This window comes from Dermacentor variabilis, chromosome 6 (genome assembly GCF_050947875.1).
Source record: "Dermacentor variabilis isolate Ectoservices chromosome 6, ASM5094787v1, whole genome shotgun sequence".
NCBI lineage: Eukaryota > Metazoa > Arthropoda > Arachnida > Ixodida > Ixodidae > Dermacentor > Dermacentor variabilis.
In genome coordinates this window covers 138,534,916-138,555,017 of record NC_134573.1, presented here as the reverse complement: position 1 = coordinate 138,555,017, position 20,102 = coordinate 138,534,916, and the positions used below count along the sequence as shown (strand labels likewise).

Here is a 20,102-nt window from a genome sequence, read left to right as displayed (position 1 = left end):
GCGAGCTCTATCCGTTTGAATGCCTGAATGTAGAAGGCGAAAAATAGTGAGACAAGCACTGTTTTATCTTTAATTCAGTGTAATAATAGAGCAACTAAGTTCGTATCAAAAGAGTGCGGTAATATTGAATAAAAACGGGGCTTTTGTTTCCACCGTCTTCACGTAGCAGAGTTCATGCAGCATGAATGCAGCAGAAACATGCAGCAGCTATCTTATGCAAATTTCAGAGCTCTCCTTATGCATTAAGCGAAGCAGGCTCATACATGTCAGCACGTCTGTTCCAATGATTGCCGAATAGCGTTTCACGTGGCACATTGGTCACTGCACGTAGACAGGTTCTTTCTAAGCAACCCCTTCTGACTGCGTTCGGGCGCCTTTCTCGAAATCAACAAAAGGAAAGCGAAAATCATGCATTTTATGAAAAGGATCCGTTGCCCCCCCCCTTTTTTTTTTCGTTAACGGCAAGGAATTTTTCCTGCAATTACTCATGCCTAAAACAATGTCAGGCAACATCCATTGTTGATCTGGAGTGCACGTCTGCTTCTCGTGCGGCATTTTTTACTCGTGAAATATGCATGCGGAGTGCGCGAATACATGCCACGCTGTAAGAAAGGTATATTTAACGTTTCGCTGTCTCTATTGATTTATGTTGCCGCCGCATTTGGGGTGGCCAGCTATGCGAGGAAGCAAACTTAGGGGTATTTAGAGGGGGAGGGGGGGCAGGGGGAGGTCTTGCACGCAATAAACGCTAGTAATGCTGTGACGGAGGCTAGTTTGTGAAACAACACAACTAGATGTGCTGCTTAAGACAAAGCAATCACTTCATTTTTTTTTAGCAAACCGAAAAACAAACCAGTTAAATGTGGGTTCGCGCTTGTCTTCTGTCTTCTTGTCGCTATGTTTCGCAATGTCATATGTTAGCCATTGTTTAATGTGAAATTCTTTAAAGAGAACCGGAAATAGCTTGACACCATACAGTTATCTCTTTCAGACCAGGAAAGGTACTCTGTAAGTGTACACCTAGTGGACATGTCCATTTCGTCTGATGTTGAAGTTCTGTCCATTTCGTCTGCTGTTAAAGTTCTGATAGGCTGGGCTGGAGTGCCCGTCAACAGGAGCCAGGCGTCCCCAGCAAATCAGCGTTTCATCAGCAGACGAACTGGACATGTCCACTTGGTAGACACTTACAGAGTAGCCTCCCCCTCCCATTTTCGAAATATCAGTGTGTATCATACATTCGTTCTAGGTTAGGATCCTAACCTGTCCTTTTTTTACCCTCTTAAGCAGCGCGACTATAGCCGCGACGAAAGAAACACTCACGAGAGTCGCCTGGAACCGCAGGACGATGCCCTCCTTCTCCAGGACCAGGCGGCTGTCCCTTCGCGCCCTCCGGGGAGTTATCCTTAGCACCGACTGCAAGGTGTCCTCGGGGGAGCCGAAGCCGTTGTGCGGAGGAACGGGCTGCGCTTAAAATAGCGCCCAGTCACGGGGAGGTATGTGCTCGAATGCGAGACGGTATCGGGAAGTTTCGAAATTGGCACTGTTCCAGAAAGAAAGCAGTTTGTTTACGTATCGACTCCGCGGAATGTGTCCCGGAATTAAGTGTCCTTCCCAGACCGAATCGAGCACCTTCTGCGATTCGAGCCTGCTTGATTTAAGTAATCGCGTCAGAGTGGCGACCTTTCAGCTGTGTTCTCTCTTAATTTTGGAGAGAGAGAGAGAGAGAGAGAGAGAGAGAGAGAGAGAGAGAGAGAGAGAGAGAGAGAAGCGGGAGCAAGACCTGTCGAATTACCAATCTTTCTCGTCACGGCTGGTGCTGGTGTTTCCCTAAGTGAATTCGATTGGAGGACGTTCGCAGCCGTAGGAGTAAATTAAACTACCAAAACTTTTTTTTTTTGCAGTATACTCGTGGTGAGGTTTAAAACGCAGTGGACGATTAATAAAGACAGCTCAACTGTAGAAACGCGTAGGTGCCTATGCAACTCGGCTCGTTCACGAGAATCCTTTAGGACAAATTAAGCTGAATCAAGGGGCGCCAAAGTAGTATTTGACTTGTGTAAATTTCACGTAATTGTTACTGCAGCGTTAACGAAAGCAAGATCGCGCCGTATAATCTAGTTCTTTGATGATGCGCTGAAAACCAGAAAACTTGCAGGGATGTTAGTGTGGACCGAGCGCGTCCCTCTTCTACGAAAATCAAAGTGATCCGACGTGTTTTTTTTTCAACCGCGGTGGATTTATTATCTAAAGGACGGGAAGATAAACGCAGGATTTCAGTTTTCAGCAAGATTTGTTTTATTTGCATACATCAGTAACGTAAATGCCCTCTGCATCCCACTGGTCCATTCACTGTTTGTTTCTCGCTTGCCTGTGCACTAAATGAACGTGAAACGTTTCGGTATACATGCGTTATGCCATCTTAGTCTATACGATAGTGTTCCAAAAGCGCCTGCACTATATATAAACTTCCCTAGACAGTCTCAGGGACAATTTTAATGACTCTCGACACAGCTTTTCTGTTGCTCAATACGTACTATACATAAAAGTGTTATTTTTTTTTCTGAGAGTGAAAAAAGCCTGCGAATACACGCAAGGTGCCTCGAGCGACCAGTCGCGTGGCAATTTTGCTTGTATTCGCGAGCTTCTTTCACGCTCGGAAAAAAAAAAAAACTTTTGCGTATAACACGTATTGAGCAACGGAAAAGCTGTATCGGAAATTCTTCCTGTTGCTCTACAGTTTCCTCATTGACACTTCTCGCCTAATAATATTTGTGAAGTTGATTAATTAATTAAGACTAATTATGTAATTAGGCAGAGTGCAAAGAATATAACCCGAGTATCTTAAAGCGACGGCAAACAACATTACCTCGGTTCTGTCCAGCTACGTGGCATTTGCCTGTTTTTTTAATCTTGGTGCGTGATAGTTGGGACACCCTGTATAAACGCAGCAGTGTAAATAAATGGTAGGAAATGGACAACATTTTTGCGCATGATCGTGTGTCCATAGTTCATTTGATACGTGCTCACGTGACTATCGAGTGCGTGTTCGCGAGTTCTGTGTTTGCCAGCGTCGAGGGACGATCGTGTGTACTTCCACATGAAGACTGTAACTTTGTGAACGGCTCCGGAACATTTATTTTTCTGTACTTATGTTGCGTGCGCGTGCGTGATAACTTTAGAAGTGCTACCAATACGTTTCTTTGTTGCCATATTGTGTTTGGAACTTTTGCATATAGGTTGGAGCACATCTATGAATTATGTAAGCACCAACTAATAACCAACCAACTATTAAGTAAGCTCCAAGTAGTCCAGCAACGTGTCCTGATCTGCTGTAGGAATTATGAGAAGCCGTCGGACAAGAGAGGTATAATTCTTTAATATTTTCCGTATCCCATAATACTTTTGCATGGGCTCATATTACAATAAGGTATTGTGGAAAGGCTAGAGTTACAAGTGGCCAAGTAAGTCAGTCAATCAATCAATCAATCAATCAATCAATCAATCAATCAATCAATCAATCAATCAATCAATCAATCAATCGGTCGATCGACCTTTCGATCTGCCACACCTTCACATGCCTCTGGACATTGGTTTTGCAAATACAGCTGCAAAAGAAACGACAGTTTATCGACAGTTGCGGTTTATGTGGTACTGCATTGTCGTTTGACACTGTTTCGGTGCCTTTACCATTCGAACAGCATTAATTTGACGAACTCTGCCAGTGCTAATCTATAGACAGTGTCATAAAAAATGCTCTCGACTATGCTAAACCGTCACTAAATTCATGCGCCTAAGCTCGCTCGCCTTTCTGGAGCTAAGAATATGATATACGCAAATATACAGCGTCCGTGAAACTGTTGCTCCCTGCGCAGGTAGTGCACAGACACCTCCGTAATCTCGGGAAATTTTGGAGAATAAGGCCATAGTGTCAAAGTCATGTCCGAAGCGACCGTCAGAAGCGCTGCTTCTTACCTGCTGTGGCCTCTCTTCTTCCTTGACGTCAACGTCTATGACGTCAAAGTGCTCCACTCCGAAGTGCTCGCGATAGAAGTTCTTGGTGAAGTCGTCGCAGTCGTATATGAGAAAACTGCGCCCGTAGATGTTGAGCTGTCTCCCCGGCTGCAGGTCCCCAGGTCCTATGTACTCGTCTCCGTCGCGTTCCATTTCGTACTTGTGGAACAGGCCTGCAATGCGGATTCATTTAAGACACGTTTTATTATCATTTTTACTCATACACGTTGTTCTAGTGACTGTAAAGGCTGGGAAAGTGTCAGTGTGTGTGTGTGTGTGTGTGTGTGTGTGTGTGTGTGTGTGTGTGTGTGTGTGTGTGTGTGTGTGTGTGTGTGTGTGTGTGTGTGTGGAGGGAGCGAGGAAGGGAGGGAGGGAAGGCGGGTAACGGGGATCTTCCTCCGCTGCCCACGACCCTTCAGTGGCTGTGTTACGAGAGGCTCTAATGGTGTCTCTGGGCTTGGACATGTATTCGTAACCCTGAAGCCGTGCGCGGACCGAGGATGCTGCAGGGTCTCGGAGCTAGGGAGTTGATGAGCGACTGCCAGAGCTCCTTGAAAGCTCTTTGCTACTCGAGAGCACTTTTGGTAGTGGAGCCGTATTGGACGAGCATAGAGTTTGACCTGGTGCCTCGATGGTTCGAGTCTGACGAGGGCTGGGCTCCGAGATTCTGAACATATTGGGCAGTCCCGCAGCAGTTGCACTGGACCTGCGTTTACATGGCACAGCCTGTATGTGCCAGTATAGTTGCCTAGTGTGTGCAGTGAAACTAATCTGAATATGTGCCCCCACTACGTTCTATAATTAATCAGGTAGATAACACATTGGAGCGACCTATTATATTAGAGATCAAGAAATCTGGTAAGACGAGCAACAACATTTAAAAGTAGTTTTCGGATTATTATGAGGCCTGAAAACCAATCGATTTTTATTCTTCTAAGGATGGCATGCGAACGCGTATAAAAAACCTCGAGTGCTTCATTTTAGTTATTTGGGGCCCTTCCTATGAAATAAATTGCTGAATGATGAAACAAAACATGAAACGACACTAAAAGAGAAATACAGTTGCGGTAATGGGGCGCTATCCCATATGTTGAGCATAATGACAACCAAGTCAGAGCTCTCTCTCTCTCTCTCTCTCTGATGCACGCGCCCGCACAAGGAACACACACCTTGCAAACAAAGACGGCATGTCTTCGGAGTGCGCTGGATGATTAGAACTCCCGTGTCTGAAAGTTGAATTTATTTACGCATGAAAAAGTTCCAAAACTTAAAGTAATGCACGTGCGTAACAAGCTAACGATTAGACAAGGTGTATTTTGTTGAGAGTGTTAACTATTCCACAGCGTGCTATGCGCTTACCCCTGCTTTCCTGCGCTTTGGGAATCCTCTGGCGTCCCAGCAGAATCGGCGCCAGCTCCCGCTGTTCCAGAGGCCGGTGCATCTCTTTCAGGTCTAGAGTGTCGTCCACCAAGAAGTACTGTACAGAGAAACGAACGAAAAAAAAAAACGAAAAAGAAATGTTTTTGTAGAGTCCCCGAAGAAATCTGTGTGTATCTTCACCCTCTCCCCCTAAGAAATGTCCGCATGTCGTCATCAATACTCTGCATCTTCCCTAAGCGCCCTAGTGTTCTCGCGAGGAGCCATGTGCTATGCCTCAAGCCTAGCAACTGACTTCAGAACCCTGAGAGTGTAGGACGCGCCTTTAGTGAGCTCTATTGAAAGTCGGCTGGGGCCCTATTTTTGCAAGAATTATTTTTCTCCAGCTCAGGGGTGCAAACCGGCAGTGCGTGTGTCCAATTCCCCAACCTTTCTTTGCTTCTCTCTCTTTCGCACAGTTCCTTTCATTTTTATCACGACCGCTTACGGCCTGAATGTCCAAGGAGCATAAACCTCGAACGAGATGGAATGTCGAATGCGCCTGAAATGTCCAACGCCCCTGAATGTCCATCGAGGCGGAAGGTCCGACGAGACAGAACGTCCAACGAGACAGAGGGTCCGAAACGGAATGACCAATAAGGTTGACATTCAGACTCGTTGGATATTCGAGCTCGTTGGACATTACGCGCCTTGACGGGCCATTTCGTCTCGTAGGGCATTTCATCTTGCCGGTCACGTGACCCGTTGGACATTTAGTCTCGTTGGACGATCGGTCTCGTTGGACATTCAGGCACTTAATCGTGCGGCTACATGCGATGTAATGATGAACGGCAAATGAAAATAAATGTTGCAAAGAGACAGAGACCAGAGATAGAAAGTATGAAAGTAAATTTAGACAGACAGCTGGGGGTGCTAAACAGAGGACATCGCCGGTTGGCTACCCTGTACTCGGCTCTCAAAGGGAAAGGGGGCTTGTAAAGCAAAGCAATACGCCAAGCCGCAAGTCTGTGCGAAGCCAAAAGGACAAAGTCTAGGCAAATCCGTGTACACTGCACTCATCATTCCCGTGCTTGCGGAACGACCATGCTAACAGCTTCCGTAGACATGCCAGATATCCCTCTAGTAATTTCTGTAGGGAGCTTCTATGACCTATAATAACTGGCTTGAGAGCCCTGGTCTACGCTTATCAGCACGGGAAGCACTGCGAGAAGTGTAGGCCAAGCGTTGGTCACGTTGGACCTTCAGATCGGCCACGTTGGTACGACATTATGCCAGCACTGACTCCATTCCCACTGCTACATGGGATAGACCGCAGCATCACAGCTAGTCGTCTGGACGTCCGCAAGTGCCGTCGGGGTCCCGCCGTTTGAATCCCAGAGTGTCTTGCCAGAATTTTATGACGAAAAAAGAAAACAAAGTCGCAGTGCCTCGCGAAGATTTGTACTCCGGGATCACAGATTACCAGCAGAAGCTTCAACCTCTCAGCTACACCACCGACACCGCAGCAGAGCACTGCCCATGGACGATACAGTGCTTGGCCTCTCGAGCGCCCTTTAAAGCAATTGGTTGACGTCGCCTTCTGTAGTTTACCGCAAATCAGCGCCAAGGTTAAGTAAAATGAAAGAAGATAGTGTACAAAAACCGAAAGCAATGATAGGAAAGAGGAAGAAAGAGTCGGTGTCTCTTCGGTTATCCACCACCGGAGGGCAGCACCTAACAAACGATGACGGTTCGGACTAGAGACATCATTGAATAATAAAAAAAAAGTTATCTTCTTACCGTAAGGAAATTACTCGTACGCACCTCAGAATGTTTACTGCAACCGCGAGAAGAATTACTGCACATAATAGATACACAACATGGCGTCAACCGTGTGGTTCTTTTTCTCCCTCCACCACCCCTCCATTCAAATGACTAGGCCATTGAGCCATCTTCGTGGCCGATAAAGGGATTCAGTCTATCAATACGTCGCCAGCTATCGCCTCGCTGTTTCGCCCTGTGGTCGCGAAAAAATGAGACCTTTTGAAACAGACGCGGAAGGTTCTGCTGCTCGTGCACAGTAGAGTTACTGTATATGCTACCGTAGGTAGCATATACAGTAACTCTAGTGCACAGTGCATGTACACGCACCTGCAGCACGAGCTTCTTTCGGTGCCTCGGGTCGACGACCCCTTTGCCGTCCTCGACGCAGAAGAAGCGCAGGACGTGGCGGTCGTAGCGCAGGAAGCGCCACAGCTTGTCCCGCTGGCTCTTGGTGGTGTGCAGCTTGCGCTGCTGCTGCGACAGGATGCGCCGGCTGGCCGTGTACGGGTCCTCGGGCAGCGGCTCGGGCGGCCGAACCTCGACGCCCTGCTGGCGGAGGTAGTCCTGCGGACGAGCGTGTGCCGCGCATCATGGTCGAGATCGCGCGTCTCCAAATTACGCGCGATTTCTCCCGTTCGCGGGGGGCAAGGTGTGAAGCCGCGATTTTTGACCCCACAGCGAGATCGCGGAGGGAAATCGGCGGTTGCCGTCATTCGCAATAGCGCTGCGAAAGAAAGAAAGAAAGAAAGAACGAAAGAAAGAAAGGAAGGAAGGATGGAAGGAAGGAAGGAAGGAAGGAAGGAAGAAAGGAACTAAACATCTTCAGTTTCGCAGCGGAAATCTTATGCCTCAAAGTGATTTACTGGGAAGTTATTTAGTGGAACTTCATTTTGTTTCTCTAATTTTTGGAACAAGATTAAAGGAAAGGTGTTTGGTAACCTCATAAATGATTCAGCTACTGATTTTAAATCTAATGAAATGAATAGAGAGAGAGAGAGAGAGCAAGGACAGGAAAGGCAGGGAGGTCAATCAGACGAGCACCCGGTTTGCTACCCTACACTGGTGATGGGGAAAGGGGAAAGATAGAAGAAAAGAGGGAGAGAGTGAGCACTACGTGCGTGTGCGAGGATGCACAGGGGCATTATAAATGGTCTCTTAAGCCGGCGCCCTTCAAGTAGCGTACTAGTGCACGAATCGCTTTTCGTGCCGTTGACGCAAGTTCGGAAAATCGAGTTGCGCCGTGAGAGTCAGCGAGGAGCGCGCATATAACCCGAGGCATGCTGGAGCATACGGACGCAAAAGATGGGGACAGTTTGCGCCACACATTACGCCGACTCCTAAACATAATAATAATATTTGGGGTTTTACGTGCCAAAACCACTTTCTGATTATGAGGCACGCCGTAGTGGAGGACTCCGGAAATTTTGACCACCTGGGGTTCTTTAACGTGCACCTAAATCTAAGCACACGGGTGTTTTCGCATTTCGCCCCCATCGAAATGCGGCCGCCGTGGCCGGGATTCGATCCCGCGACCTCGTGCTCAGTAGCCCAACACCATAGCCACTGAGCAACCACGGCGGGTCGACTCCTAAACAGGCACGCGAGGCCACGATGCGTTCCGATATTGAAGAGGCCCACAAAGGAAAAAAAAAAAAAAACAGATATTGAGACGACACAAGATCGTCAATATGATCATCAAGATGGCTGCCGGAAACTTGGAGATTAATAAGATTTCTCGGTATCATTAGTTCGTTGACCTCACCTCACGTCCTCGCTGGAGCTTGGGGCATCTCAAATTTCTATGCAGCCCAGGGTCTGACCGAGAGCCGTCTGGCCTTGGTATAGAACAATATTACAGCAATATTTAGTATTGTCACTGATCGCGAAACGACGAAATTGACGCTTCGGCGCCCACACGAGCACCTTGTTCAGCGCTGAACCAGCTTGTTTGTTCACTTGAATGCACTGCGAAATCACTTTGTATAGCTGGGCTCAGAGCCCCTGACTAGATGAGCTAATGTTACACGGAACCAAGCGCGTACGTTCTGTGCGGTGTATACACGTTATCCGATACCTACACAGTGGGCCGACGAGGTTGTATTCGCGATACCAGCATTCTTCGTGTCATGTGCGCGAATGCCGCTACACTGCGGGGCTCACCCTGGTGTACTTGTCGCAGTTGACGATCTTGTAGGTGATGCCGTAGAGAGAGATGGCGTTGCCCACGTTCAGGTCGCTCCAGTGGAAGCACCGGCCGTCCGACTTGCGAATGCGATGCCTCCGCAGCACGCAACCCTGGGGGGGCGGGACCGCCAACGTGAACGTATGTGTGCGCGAACGCGTAGCCTCTCGGCTGTTTTATTATTTTTTTTTCTCGGCTGCGTAGCCTCTCGGTGAAGTAGCGGGACGTTACGGAAGGGTGACCATTGTTTCAAAAAAGAAAAAAAAAGAAGAAAGAAGGTTCGCCTCCATTCTACCATGTGAAAGTGGATGTACAGAAGACGCTGTACATCCACTTTCACATGATGGAATGGAGGCGGACTTAATTCATTTTACTCAAGTCACTTTACTAAGTTCCTTATGTCTCTTTACCTTATGTCAGCTCATTACATTAATTACCAATGATTACTGCTAATTAACGTTGTTATACAATTTCCTATCTTCGGTATTACTACTGACGTCCTACAATACGCTGATGACGTTACTCATGATGATGATGCTTGGTACCACCGCTTGATCAGGCCGGATTTTCTGCCTCATGGGACATATAATGCTTCAGCATTAGTTATCGCTATAGGGAACTATGGCGCTAGTGTCTACGGTAGCTGCACTGCGTTTCAGCCAGCATAGGAATGATGGGTATAGTATACATGAATTTGCCCAAACTTTCCCCTTCTGGCGTCAAACGGCCTCGTGACTTCGTAACAAACTCGTCATTTTCAACAATGTAACCGTGCAGTAAATACTAAAGCAAACGCAGTTAGAATTCTCTTATGGCAGGATTCGAACACAGGACCTTTAGCACGGAAGCTCTATATTTAAACTATTACGCCACAGATGCATATATCAACAAGCTGCGCAGTATATACGCCCTTATGGATTGTTCGCCGTCAAGCGAGCGCGTTGAGATGCCTGGCGCGTTTCGATGTAGCCACCTCGACAGGCTGAACCGCTGCAATTAGTGGCGGTTGTAGCGTGTTCGCCGTGTCTTCTGCACTTAAGAAAGCATAGGTTGTTCTGAAATTTAGGACAATGAAGCCAGGTAAAGCGTAACAAAGTCGCAAGAACGCCCGAAAGCACGAAGATCAGACAACTCCTTGTTCTACCCATCGTTAGCATAGTGCTGAACGCTTGCAGCGCCCTCTAGTAATTAGCTCTAGTTCCCTCTAGTAATTATTGTAGGGAACTCAATGCTTCTAACCGACCGCGCGCGAGACGCTCAGGCATCGTCGCGTGGGGTTAGCACGACGACGGTCGCGGCGACGGCGTTTCCGCGCCTCAAGCGTCCGTAGAATTGCTACAGCAGCAACATCGAAACAATATTTATCTAGAACGTGCTTGTCTGCATTGCCTGTAACCCGGTGCATCGATGGCCTGTTCAAGGGAAGGTTTATCGCGCACACATAACTTGTACAGAAAATCGAAAGAGGAACAACAACAACACGACGTATGTTTCACAAACAGATACTACGATACTGCGGCATAACACTGCGCATATATAAGCGCATTACATTTATAATGACGCTAGAAAATCGAGCGGATTAGTTTACATACTGAAGATGGTCACGTGTACACAGAGGGGTCGTGGAGTTTAGAGGTCGCGGAACTTTTCCAGAAAAAAAAAAAATTCTGCGCATGGAACGCTAGCACATATTGTCAGGACCCGCTGGCGTTAGCTATGCCTGATATCCGTAGTAAAGTTAGCATGATTCAGCACAAATGAGCAACGAGATCTTTGACTATCATCTCCACATAGGTTCCACATGATTGTAGTTATGGGCTAGTTGGCATGCAATCATTCCTTGAAGACTATTTTTCAATGTGACCAAAATCGAACACCATATCCCACAGGAGCATCACATGACAGTTAGCACGACTGGGTTTTATGCCAGGCGACGTCCCAGTTTAACTTTAGGGAAGTTATGAAAGATTCACTATCGTAGCACTCCCGTTCGCTATTCGCGTTGGACAGCGCAAATGCCGTAAAGTTCAGAACAGTTCACTTTACATGCTTCACCGGCACACCTTGTTCAGTCACCTTCACTAGCTAAATATATGAGATAACCTCGCGTTCCGAGAAAAACATGCAACGCTCTTGAGGTAGGCGCAAGCATACTATTTGCCAAATGACTTCCCACAACACAAAATACAACCCCAAATACACCTCATTCCCGAGTGTGCGGTTCTATTGCCGGCATTAAACTACAGTACTACTACACCTACTGGCGCTGCCCAAGAACCCACACGCCTCAGCGTCGCTCACTTTGTCCTAACATAATTACATTGCGGGTCTGGGTTTGCCAAGCTGGGCAAGACGACCTCGTCGTGGACAACTCTCCTCCACCATATACTGAGAATCACTTGGAACGATTCTATAGCCTCACCCTAGAGCACAGACCAGGACATGGGTATTGAAAATAAACGTTTCCTCTCTCTCTCTCTCTCTCTCTTGATGCCAGCAGTTCCTGCTAAATAAGGTGCATTGAACTGAACAGAATTAAACGGAGCGCATTCGCAGCGCGAGACGCACAATAGGCGTTATTCCATGGTCCAAGGACATGTTGTAGCCCCAAGGTGTGGTTCCGGAGGTAAATTCGAGTGCCGGTATTAGCACTGTCATTTAGACAGAGTGACGTAAGTGACTGTGCGCAACCAATCGGGAAAAGCCTGTACCTGGCTCAGACCGCTGTTTTCCTGCTTGGGTTCTCGTACCGAGATGCTGTCGTCTTCGAGGAAGTAGAAAATGTCCACAGGCCGGACGCGGTACTGTTCCAGCGGAGAGTTGTCCACTTCCTCCCGGAAGTAGCCTTGGAAGTGCAATACCTTGGCGGAAGGAAACGGAATTGACAAGGTGAAACCCTTGACGAATTAAGTTACATATAGTGCATGCTTTATTTTTTTTACTTGAAGCACTTGAGAAACAAAGCCCGCAAAATTTGCGTGAACGACTTCACTACAGGTAAATTATCTGCCCAGCCGGACATCGTTGGCAAGAAAAACCAAAACAATTCATTCACTAATTAAACTACTTACATTATTAACTCCACTGCTGCAAGCTTCGGGGTACATGTTTATATTAGAGCGTTGAATAGAATCGTCATACAAGTCTATAGTTCCGTGTTTCTAAATTTCAAAATGGCCATGTAAACCGCAATAGCTGCCGTCAAGTTATTCATTATTTATATAATCACGCCTGAGGCACTGCGAAACGCGGCTGGTGGTGCAATCACTCTGTGACGTACAGAAAGGTGGCGTAAAATTAAGCTGCCGTCGCACTTCTCTCTTCTCTTGCGCTGATTCCGATTAGCGCTTGGCGTAACTCCCAATTGAAGGCACAGTCACTGCAGCAACAAGAACGAAACAGACCACTTTATAGCATGGCACAGCGAAGAGTTGATTATGTACGGCTTTTCAATAAATTGACTTTAAAAAAATTGTTGTAGCTTGAGTATTATCGAGCAAAACGCCGGGTTTTGGACATTTTAAAGAGACATTAAGCATGAGCTCATTGCCATGAGCTCATGGCATGAGCTCATTGCCGTGTTATAGTTTGTGAACGAAGCTTCCCCTCAAGTCTAAATATTGTAAGGCAGTTTGTCGTGTGCGTATCATGGCCACGCATGCTTATATCGCCTTTCCGTTTCTCTACCACGGTTGCGCCTTAAAACCACGGCGCTGCAAGTTTGCTTTCTTTTCCTTCCCTCTTCTCCGCCCTTACACTGGCTCTCTTAACTACTACACGCAGAGGCAAGAAACAACGCGCGCTTTAGATACTATAGATGAGATGAATATTTACAATTATTATTAGGGTTATAATTATATTCGAGTGCTGATTGCCGTGTTATAGTTTGTTAACGAAACTACCCGACTGTCGACTGTCGCGGACAATACCAGCCCCTTTCCACATAAGTATGAGGCTCGGAGCAGGAGCTATAGCGCTTGAAAGTAACCGCTGGTTTGACGAACCAACCGACTGAGCTACCTTTCCGGGCAACATTGAAGGATCACGAGTTCAAATCACATGTTATGTTCCTTTTTCTTTCCTTTTGTTTTCCTTTTAATGTATTTTCCTTCCTTTTATCACTGTACGGAAACCCTCCTAAAAAAAAAAAATTATATATCCTCAATTATGTGTGGCCACACATGTGCAGGTCATAAATACCAGGTTCTCTAGCCGAGTGCCATCCATGCGGTACAACCGAGCTCAGATTGGTCCACCTTGACTGCTCAAATAGGGCGCCACTGTAGGTTAAATGAGGCGTACAACTTTTGCGGGACCCGCCGTGGTTGCTCAGTGGTCATGGTGTTAGACTGCTGAGCACGAGGTCGCGGGATCGGACCCCGGCCACGGCGGCCGCATTTCGATGGGGGCGAAATGCGAAAACACCCGTGTACTTAGATTTAGGTGCACGTTAAAGAACCCCAGGTGGTCGAAATTTTCGGAGTCCTCCACTACGGCGTGCATAATCAGAAAGTGGTTTTTGTCACGCAAAACACCATAATTCAAATTTTAATTTAACTCCTGCGGGGACGGTAGAGTATCCGTCTCCAGTGCAAGGGGACCGTGATTCAAATCCCGGTGCCGCGCAATTCTCCTCCGGGAAATACAAGAAAAAAAGAAAAAAAAAAACCGTGTGTTGAGAAATTGCACAAACAGGCCTGGAGTGCGGCCTGATCCCGGTGACCAGAACCGGTAACGCACTCTCTCACCAGAGCAGGATTGGCCACCCTGGTGCAGTACTTGGCCACAACCTCCTATATGAATACAACAATCAAACCCCGGCCCTCAGTCCCCAGCAGCCGCGAAGCAACTGACCACGGCGGCGGTCAGATCTGTAACGCTGCAGAGGGTGCTAAGAATACCTGGCTCCGGACAGGCCGCCATTGGAATCTGAACCTGGCAACGTTTAACGTTAGAACGCTATCTAGTGAGGCGAGTCTAGCAGTATTATTGGAGGAATTAGAGGGTAGTAAATGGGATATAATAGGGCTCAGTGAGGTTAGGAGGACAAAAGAAGCATATACAGTGCTAAAAAGCGGGCATGTACTGTGTTACCGGGGCTTAGCGGAGAGGCGAGAACTAGGAGTCGGATTCCTGATTAATAAGGAAATAGCTGGTAACATACAGGAATTCTATAGCATTAACGAGAGGGTGGCAGGTCTTGTTGTGAAACTTAATAAGAGGTACAAATTGAAGGTGGTACAAGTCTATGCCCCTACATGCAGTCATGATGACCAGGAAGTCGAAAGCTTTTATGAAGACGTGGAATCGGCGATGGGTAAAGTCAAAACAAAATACACTATACTGATGGGCGACTTCAATGCCAGGGTAGGCAAGAAGCAGGCTGGAGACAAGTCAGTGGGGGAATATGGCATAGGCTCTAGGAATAGCAGAGGAGAATTATTAGTAGAGTTTGCAGAACAGAATAATATGCGGATAATGAACACCTTTTTCCGCAAGCGGGTTAGTCGAAAGTGGACGTGGAGGAGCCCGAATGGTGAGACTAGAAATGAAATCGACTTCATACTCTGCGCGAACCCTGGCATCATACAAGATGTAGACGTACTCGGCAAGGTACGCTGCAGTGACCATAGGATGGTAAGAACTCGAATTAGCCTAGACTTGAGGAGGGAACGGAAGAAACTGGTACACAAGAAGCCAATCAATGAATTAGCGGTAAGAGGGAAACTAGAGGAATTCCGGATCAAGCTACAGAACAGGTATTCGGCTTTAACTCAGGAAGAGGACCTTAGTGTTGAAGCAATGAACGACTATCTCATGGGAACCATTAAGGAGTGCGCAATAGAAGTCGGTGGTAACTCCGTTAGACAGGAAACCAGTAAGCTATCGCAGGAGACGAAAGATCTGATCAAGAAACGCCAATGTATGAAAGCCTCTAACCCTACAGCTAGAATAGAACTGGCAGAACTTTCTAAGTTAATCAACAAGCGTAAGACAGCGGACATCAGGAACTATAATATGGATAGAATTGAACAGGCTCTCAGGAACGGAGGAAGCCTAAAAACAGTGAAGAAGAAACTAGGAATAGGCAAGAATCAGATGTGTGCGTTAAGAGACAAAGCCGGCAATATCGTTACTAATATGGATGAGATAGTTCAAGTGGCTGAGGAGTTCTATAGAGATTTATACAGTACCAGTGGCCCCCACGACGATAGTGGAAGAGAGAATAGCCTAGAGGAATTCGAAATCCCACAGGTAACGCCAGAAGAAGTAAAGAAAGCCTTAGGAGCTATGCAAAGGGGGAAGGCAGCCGGGGAGGATCAGGTAACAGCAGATTTGTTGAAGGATGGTGGTCAGATTGTTCTAGAGAAACTAGCCACCCTGTATACGCAATGCCTCATAACCTCGAGCGTACCGGAATCTTGGAAGAACGCTAACATAATCCTAATCCATAAGAAAGGGGACGCCAAAGACTTGAAAAACTATAGACCGATCAGCTTACTGTCCGTTGCCTACAAAGTATTTACTAAGGTAATCGCAAATAGAATCAGGAACACCTTAGACTTCTGTCAACCAAAGGACCAGGCAGGATTCCGTAAAGGCTACTCAACAATAGACCATATTCACACTATCAATCAACTGATAGAGAAATGTGCAGAATATAACCAACCCTTATATATAGCTTTCATTGATTACGAGAAAGCGTTTGATTCAGTCGAAACCTCAGCAGTCATGGAGGCATTACGGAATCAGGGTGTAGATGAGCCATATGTAAAGATACTGGAAGATATCTATAGCGGCTCCACAGCCACCGTAGTCCTCCACAAAGAAAGCAACAAAATCCCTATAAAGAAAGGCGTTAGACAGGGAGATACGATATCTCCAATGCTATTCACAGCATGTTTACAGGAGGTATTCAGAGGCCTGGAGTGGGAAGAATTGGGGATAAAAGTTGATGGAGAATACCTTAGCAACTTGCGATTCGCTGATGATATTGCCTTGCTTAGTAACTCAGGAGACCAATTGCAATGCATGCTCACTGACCTGGAGAGGCAAAGCAGAAGGGTGGGTCTGAAAATTAATCTGCAGAAAACTAAAGTAATGTTTAACAGGCTCGGAAGAGAACAGCAGTTTACGATAGGTAGCGAAGCACTGGAAGGGGTAAGGGACTACATCTACTTAGGGCAGGTAGTGACCACGGATCCGGATCATGAGACTGAAATAACCAGAAGAATAAGAATGGGCTGGGGTGCGTTTGGGAGGCATTCTCAAATCATGAACAGCAGGTTGCCACTATCCCTCAAAAGGAAAGTGTATAACAGCTGTGTGTTAACCAGTACTCACATATGGGGCAGAAACCTGGAGACTTACGAAAAGGGTTCTGCTGAAATTGAGGACGACGCAACGAGCTATGGAAAGAAGAATGATGGGTGTGACGTTAAGGGATAAGAAAAGAGCAGATTGGGTGAGGCAACAAACGCGGGTAAACGACATCTTAGTTGAAATCAAGAAAAAGAAATGGGCATGGGCCGGACATGTAATGAGGAGGGAAGATAACCGATGGTCACTAAGGGTTACGGACTGGATTCCAAGGGAAGGGATGCGTAGCAGGGGGCGGCAGAAAGTTAGGTGGGCGGATGACATTAAGACGTTTGCAGGGACAACATGGCCACAATTAGTACATGACCGGGGTAGTTGGAGAAGTATGGGAGAGGCCTTTGCCCTGCAGTGGGCGTAACTAGGCTGATGATGATGATGATGATGATGAAGCATGAGCACGAAATAAGTTTAGAGCGGCAGTTCGAAACTCTACGTGGCTATTTCTTTCTTTCCTTCTTTCTTTTTGACGAGAAAGTATCGATCAGTAACGATGAAAGTAAAGAGAAGGTTGTCTTTTCGAATTTCCGCGCCTGAAGGATTCGGACTGATTTCCGATCGACGTCGTTGAACGGCCGGCAACCAATTTATTTCACGTTAGTGTCTTCTTATTCTGAAGCGCATCAAAGGAATGGCTTGGACCCCACAAGCGAAGCGCTATATTGCGTCTCGCTAATTTCGTGCAGTGCCTGAAACGCTAGGGGTCACGTCAGACAAACGGAAACGAAAAGGATCAGATATATTCTCCGCCGCTAATCCCCCCACGCCCGACGCCAGCGTAATGGAAGGGTCAGGTAAGGATTAGCGGCGCAACATAAGTAGACACGCAACCAGACTTTCCTTTTGAGAGAGAGAGAGAGAGAGAGAGAGAGAGAGAGAGAGAGAGAGAGAGAGAGAGATCGTTTATTTCTGTTGCTTCGCAGAAAATCAAGGCAAAGCCTAAGGCCGCTGAACATGACGTAGCTGCAGGCAGAGCGCGTATATATATATATATATATACATATATATACCCGTGAGGACATGTATGAAAGATATAGAGTTACAGTCAGTGGTGATGCATTCCAAAATTAGGAAAGCAAAACAGAAATAAATTAACATAGGGTTCAATCAATGATATCAGTTTGCGGCGTACATCAGTTCATAAGATATGTACACAACTCACTGCCAGGTTGTACCTGTGTGTGTGTAGTTTTTTATTTGCTCCTTTTTTTTATTCCTTCTCTCTCTCTCACCTATCGCATCCCCTTGCCCCTCCCCCAGTACAGGGTAGCCAACCGAAGATAATCTCTGGTTAAGCTCCCTGTCTTTCCTTTGCCTCTCTCTCTCTCTCTCTCTCTCTCTCTCTCTCTCTCTCTCTCTCTCTCTCTCTCTCACTGCCAGGTCGCTAAAAACACTGAAAGCAAAGCGGCGAGAGAAGGCGCCGGTGAACATCAAACTGGCTCACACCGCTAGCGGCTTTCACTGCACAGCAGCAAAGTGGTGAGGCAGAGTATGTAACAGTTCGATCGAAGGGTCGTCAACCATTGCTTCCACGTAACAAATACAACATGAGCGCAGGTCGATGCTGACGCAGCCCGCTTGGTGCGATCACCCCTCCGCACGGCTGGTCCCGCGTGCACGCTCACTGATGCGTGAGCACTGTACGGCGGAGCACGGAGCTCGCGGGCCCGCTTTGTTCCGCTTTGTTCCGCTTTCTGTTTAACGCCAATTTCTGCGAGTGGTTTTCCGGCCAAGTCGGAGGAAGCCATTTTCATGCATTGCTAATGGAGCGACGACGCTGTACGACGTGGGCTCGTAGCAACCGTAGCCTTTGCTAGCGATGAAAGAAAGCAGCAGAAAAGAAAAAAGAGAGGTTACCACGTAAGGACAGGTCAGAGAACTCCGCGTGCCAATTATACTACACAAGAAATGTCGTACACACTACCAACGCTTTTAAATTTGTCTCTGAAATCGTCTTGGTATTTATATAACTGAGGTACGAGATTTACGTGAACATTTTGTCACTCAATCTGTCTTCAATAATTGAAGAGCGTTTTTCAGGTAATTTGTGTTTTTGCGTTTATTTTTTGTGCATATTTCACATGTAGTCAATTGCTATATATATATATATATATATATATATATATATATATATATATGTGTGTGTGTGTGTGTGTGTGTGTGTGTGTGTGTGTGTGTGTGTGTGTGTGTGTGTGTGTGTGTGTGTGTGTTTGTGTGTAGAGAGAGAGAGATACTTTGATGATAAGTGTGAAGATGGCGGTGAGTGAACTTGAACAGTAACGACGCTCCAAAGTCTCAGGTCTAGACGGCTCTCGTGCAAAAATTTGATTGGGGCATTTACGACACCACGCCGACAAGAATCCGGCCAAGGCCCCAATATGACATCTTCAGACAAAGGTTGGTTGGTATACATGACTAAATGTTGTACCAATGATTGTCTTTGCGCACCATATCGCGGGAAAAAAGGCGCAAGACGTATTCATCAGTTGCCTCAGGTACCTCGCACTTCTCGCAGTACGGATTGTCTGCACGGTCAATAAGGTGTAGGCATCGTCGAGTGAAGGCCACACCTAGTCGTAACCTGTGAAGCAGGCTTGAATAACTTCTTTTTTATCTTGGGTGGTAATTTCATTGGTCAAATCCGTGAAGGCGCCCAGCGTGGAAAGGGTCGCAGAGGATTACGCCCTTGCTATTGAATAACGACATGAAAATTATCCGCTAAAGAGAAATCTCATGCTGAGGTGTAGCAGAATCTGTTATTCGATGCGAGCACCAGCGAGCTCAATTCCCCGAGTATACCACATCTTGTATCCAGAAATAATTCATCCTCCTTTGCGACTGACGACGCCTTCGGTGATTCTGAATGTTCGCGGCGTGGAAAATAAGCCCAGCTCATCCATTCTAGAAAAAAAATTTACGCTTTTGCATACGAGCCGATTGCGGGTATACAGCGCGTTTGTCGTCACAGATGCATTCAAGGACACGTGTCACTTAGATGACTGCTTTTCATATTTTTGCACGTGAAGCAAGGAAAAGTTGCATCTGTATCACAAAGCGTCGTCTACAACAACAGAACCATTTGGCCTTCTAAAAGCTGACGTATCTGTCGCCGGAAGTATATACACTGAAAATTGGGTAATCCACTTCAAAGCATCTCCTGGAGACACTATGGTTTCGAAAATATTACGAAGAGTCGGACTCGTGTATTAACAGTTACATCCACGTTAAGTGACGTCTTCATATCCAACATCAAGCATTCTAGTATTTTATCGTGTATTGTGAGTGTTCATATAAGGGATCACCACCGTCCAATGTTTTTTTTTCACGACCTCACAACACGCGATTACCGTTT

The 20,102-nt window shown here is 46.6% G+C and overlaps 1 protein-coding gene across 1 annotated transcript in view; it reads right to left on the bottom strand.

Moving 5' to 3' along the window:
• The window catches only part of LOC142586308 (EF-hand domain-containing protein 1-like), a 47,564-nt gene that overhangs the window by 5,578 nt on the left and 21,884 nt on the right, over positions 1–20,102 (bottom strand). The window contains exons 3-8 of the mRNA XM_075697552.1: positions 12,085–12,234; positions 9,352–9,486; positions 7,519–7,755; positions 5,371–5,488; positions 3,973–4,184; positions 1,321–1,461 (exon numbers count right to left, since the gene is read on the bottom strand). Coding sequence (XP_075553667.1) covers positions 1,321–1,461; positions 3,973–4,184; positions 5,371–5,488; positions 7,519–7,755; positions 9,352–9,486; positions 12,085–12,234 — 993 coding nt within the window. The remainder of the gene's footprint in view (positions 1–1,320; positions 1,462–3,972; positions 4,185–5,370; positions 5,489–7,518; positions 7,756–9,351; positions 9,487–12,084; positions 12,235–20,102) is intronic.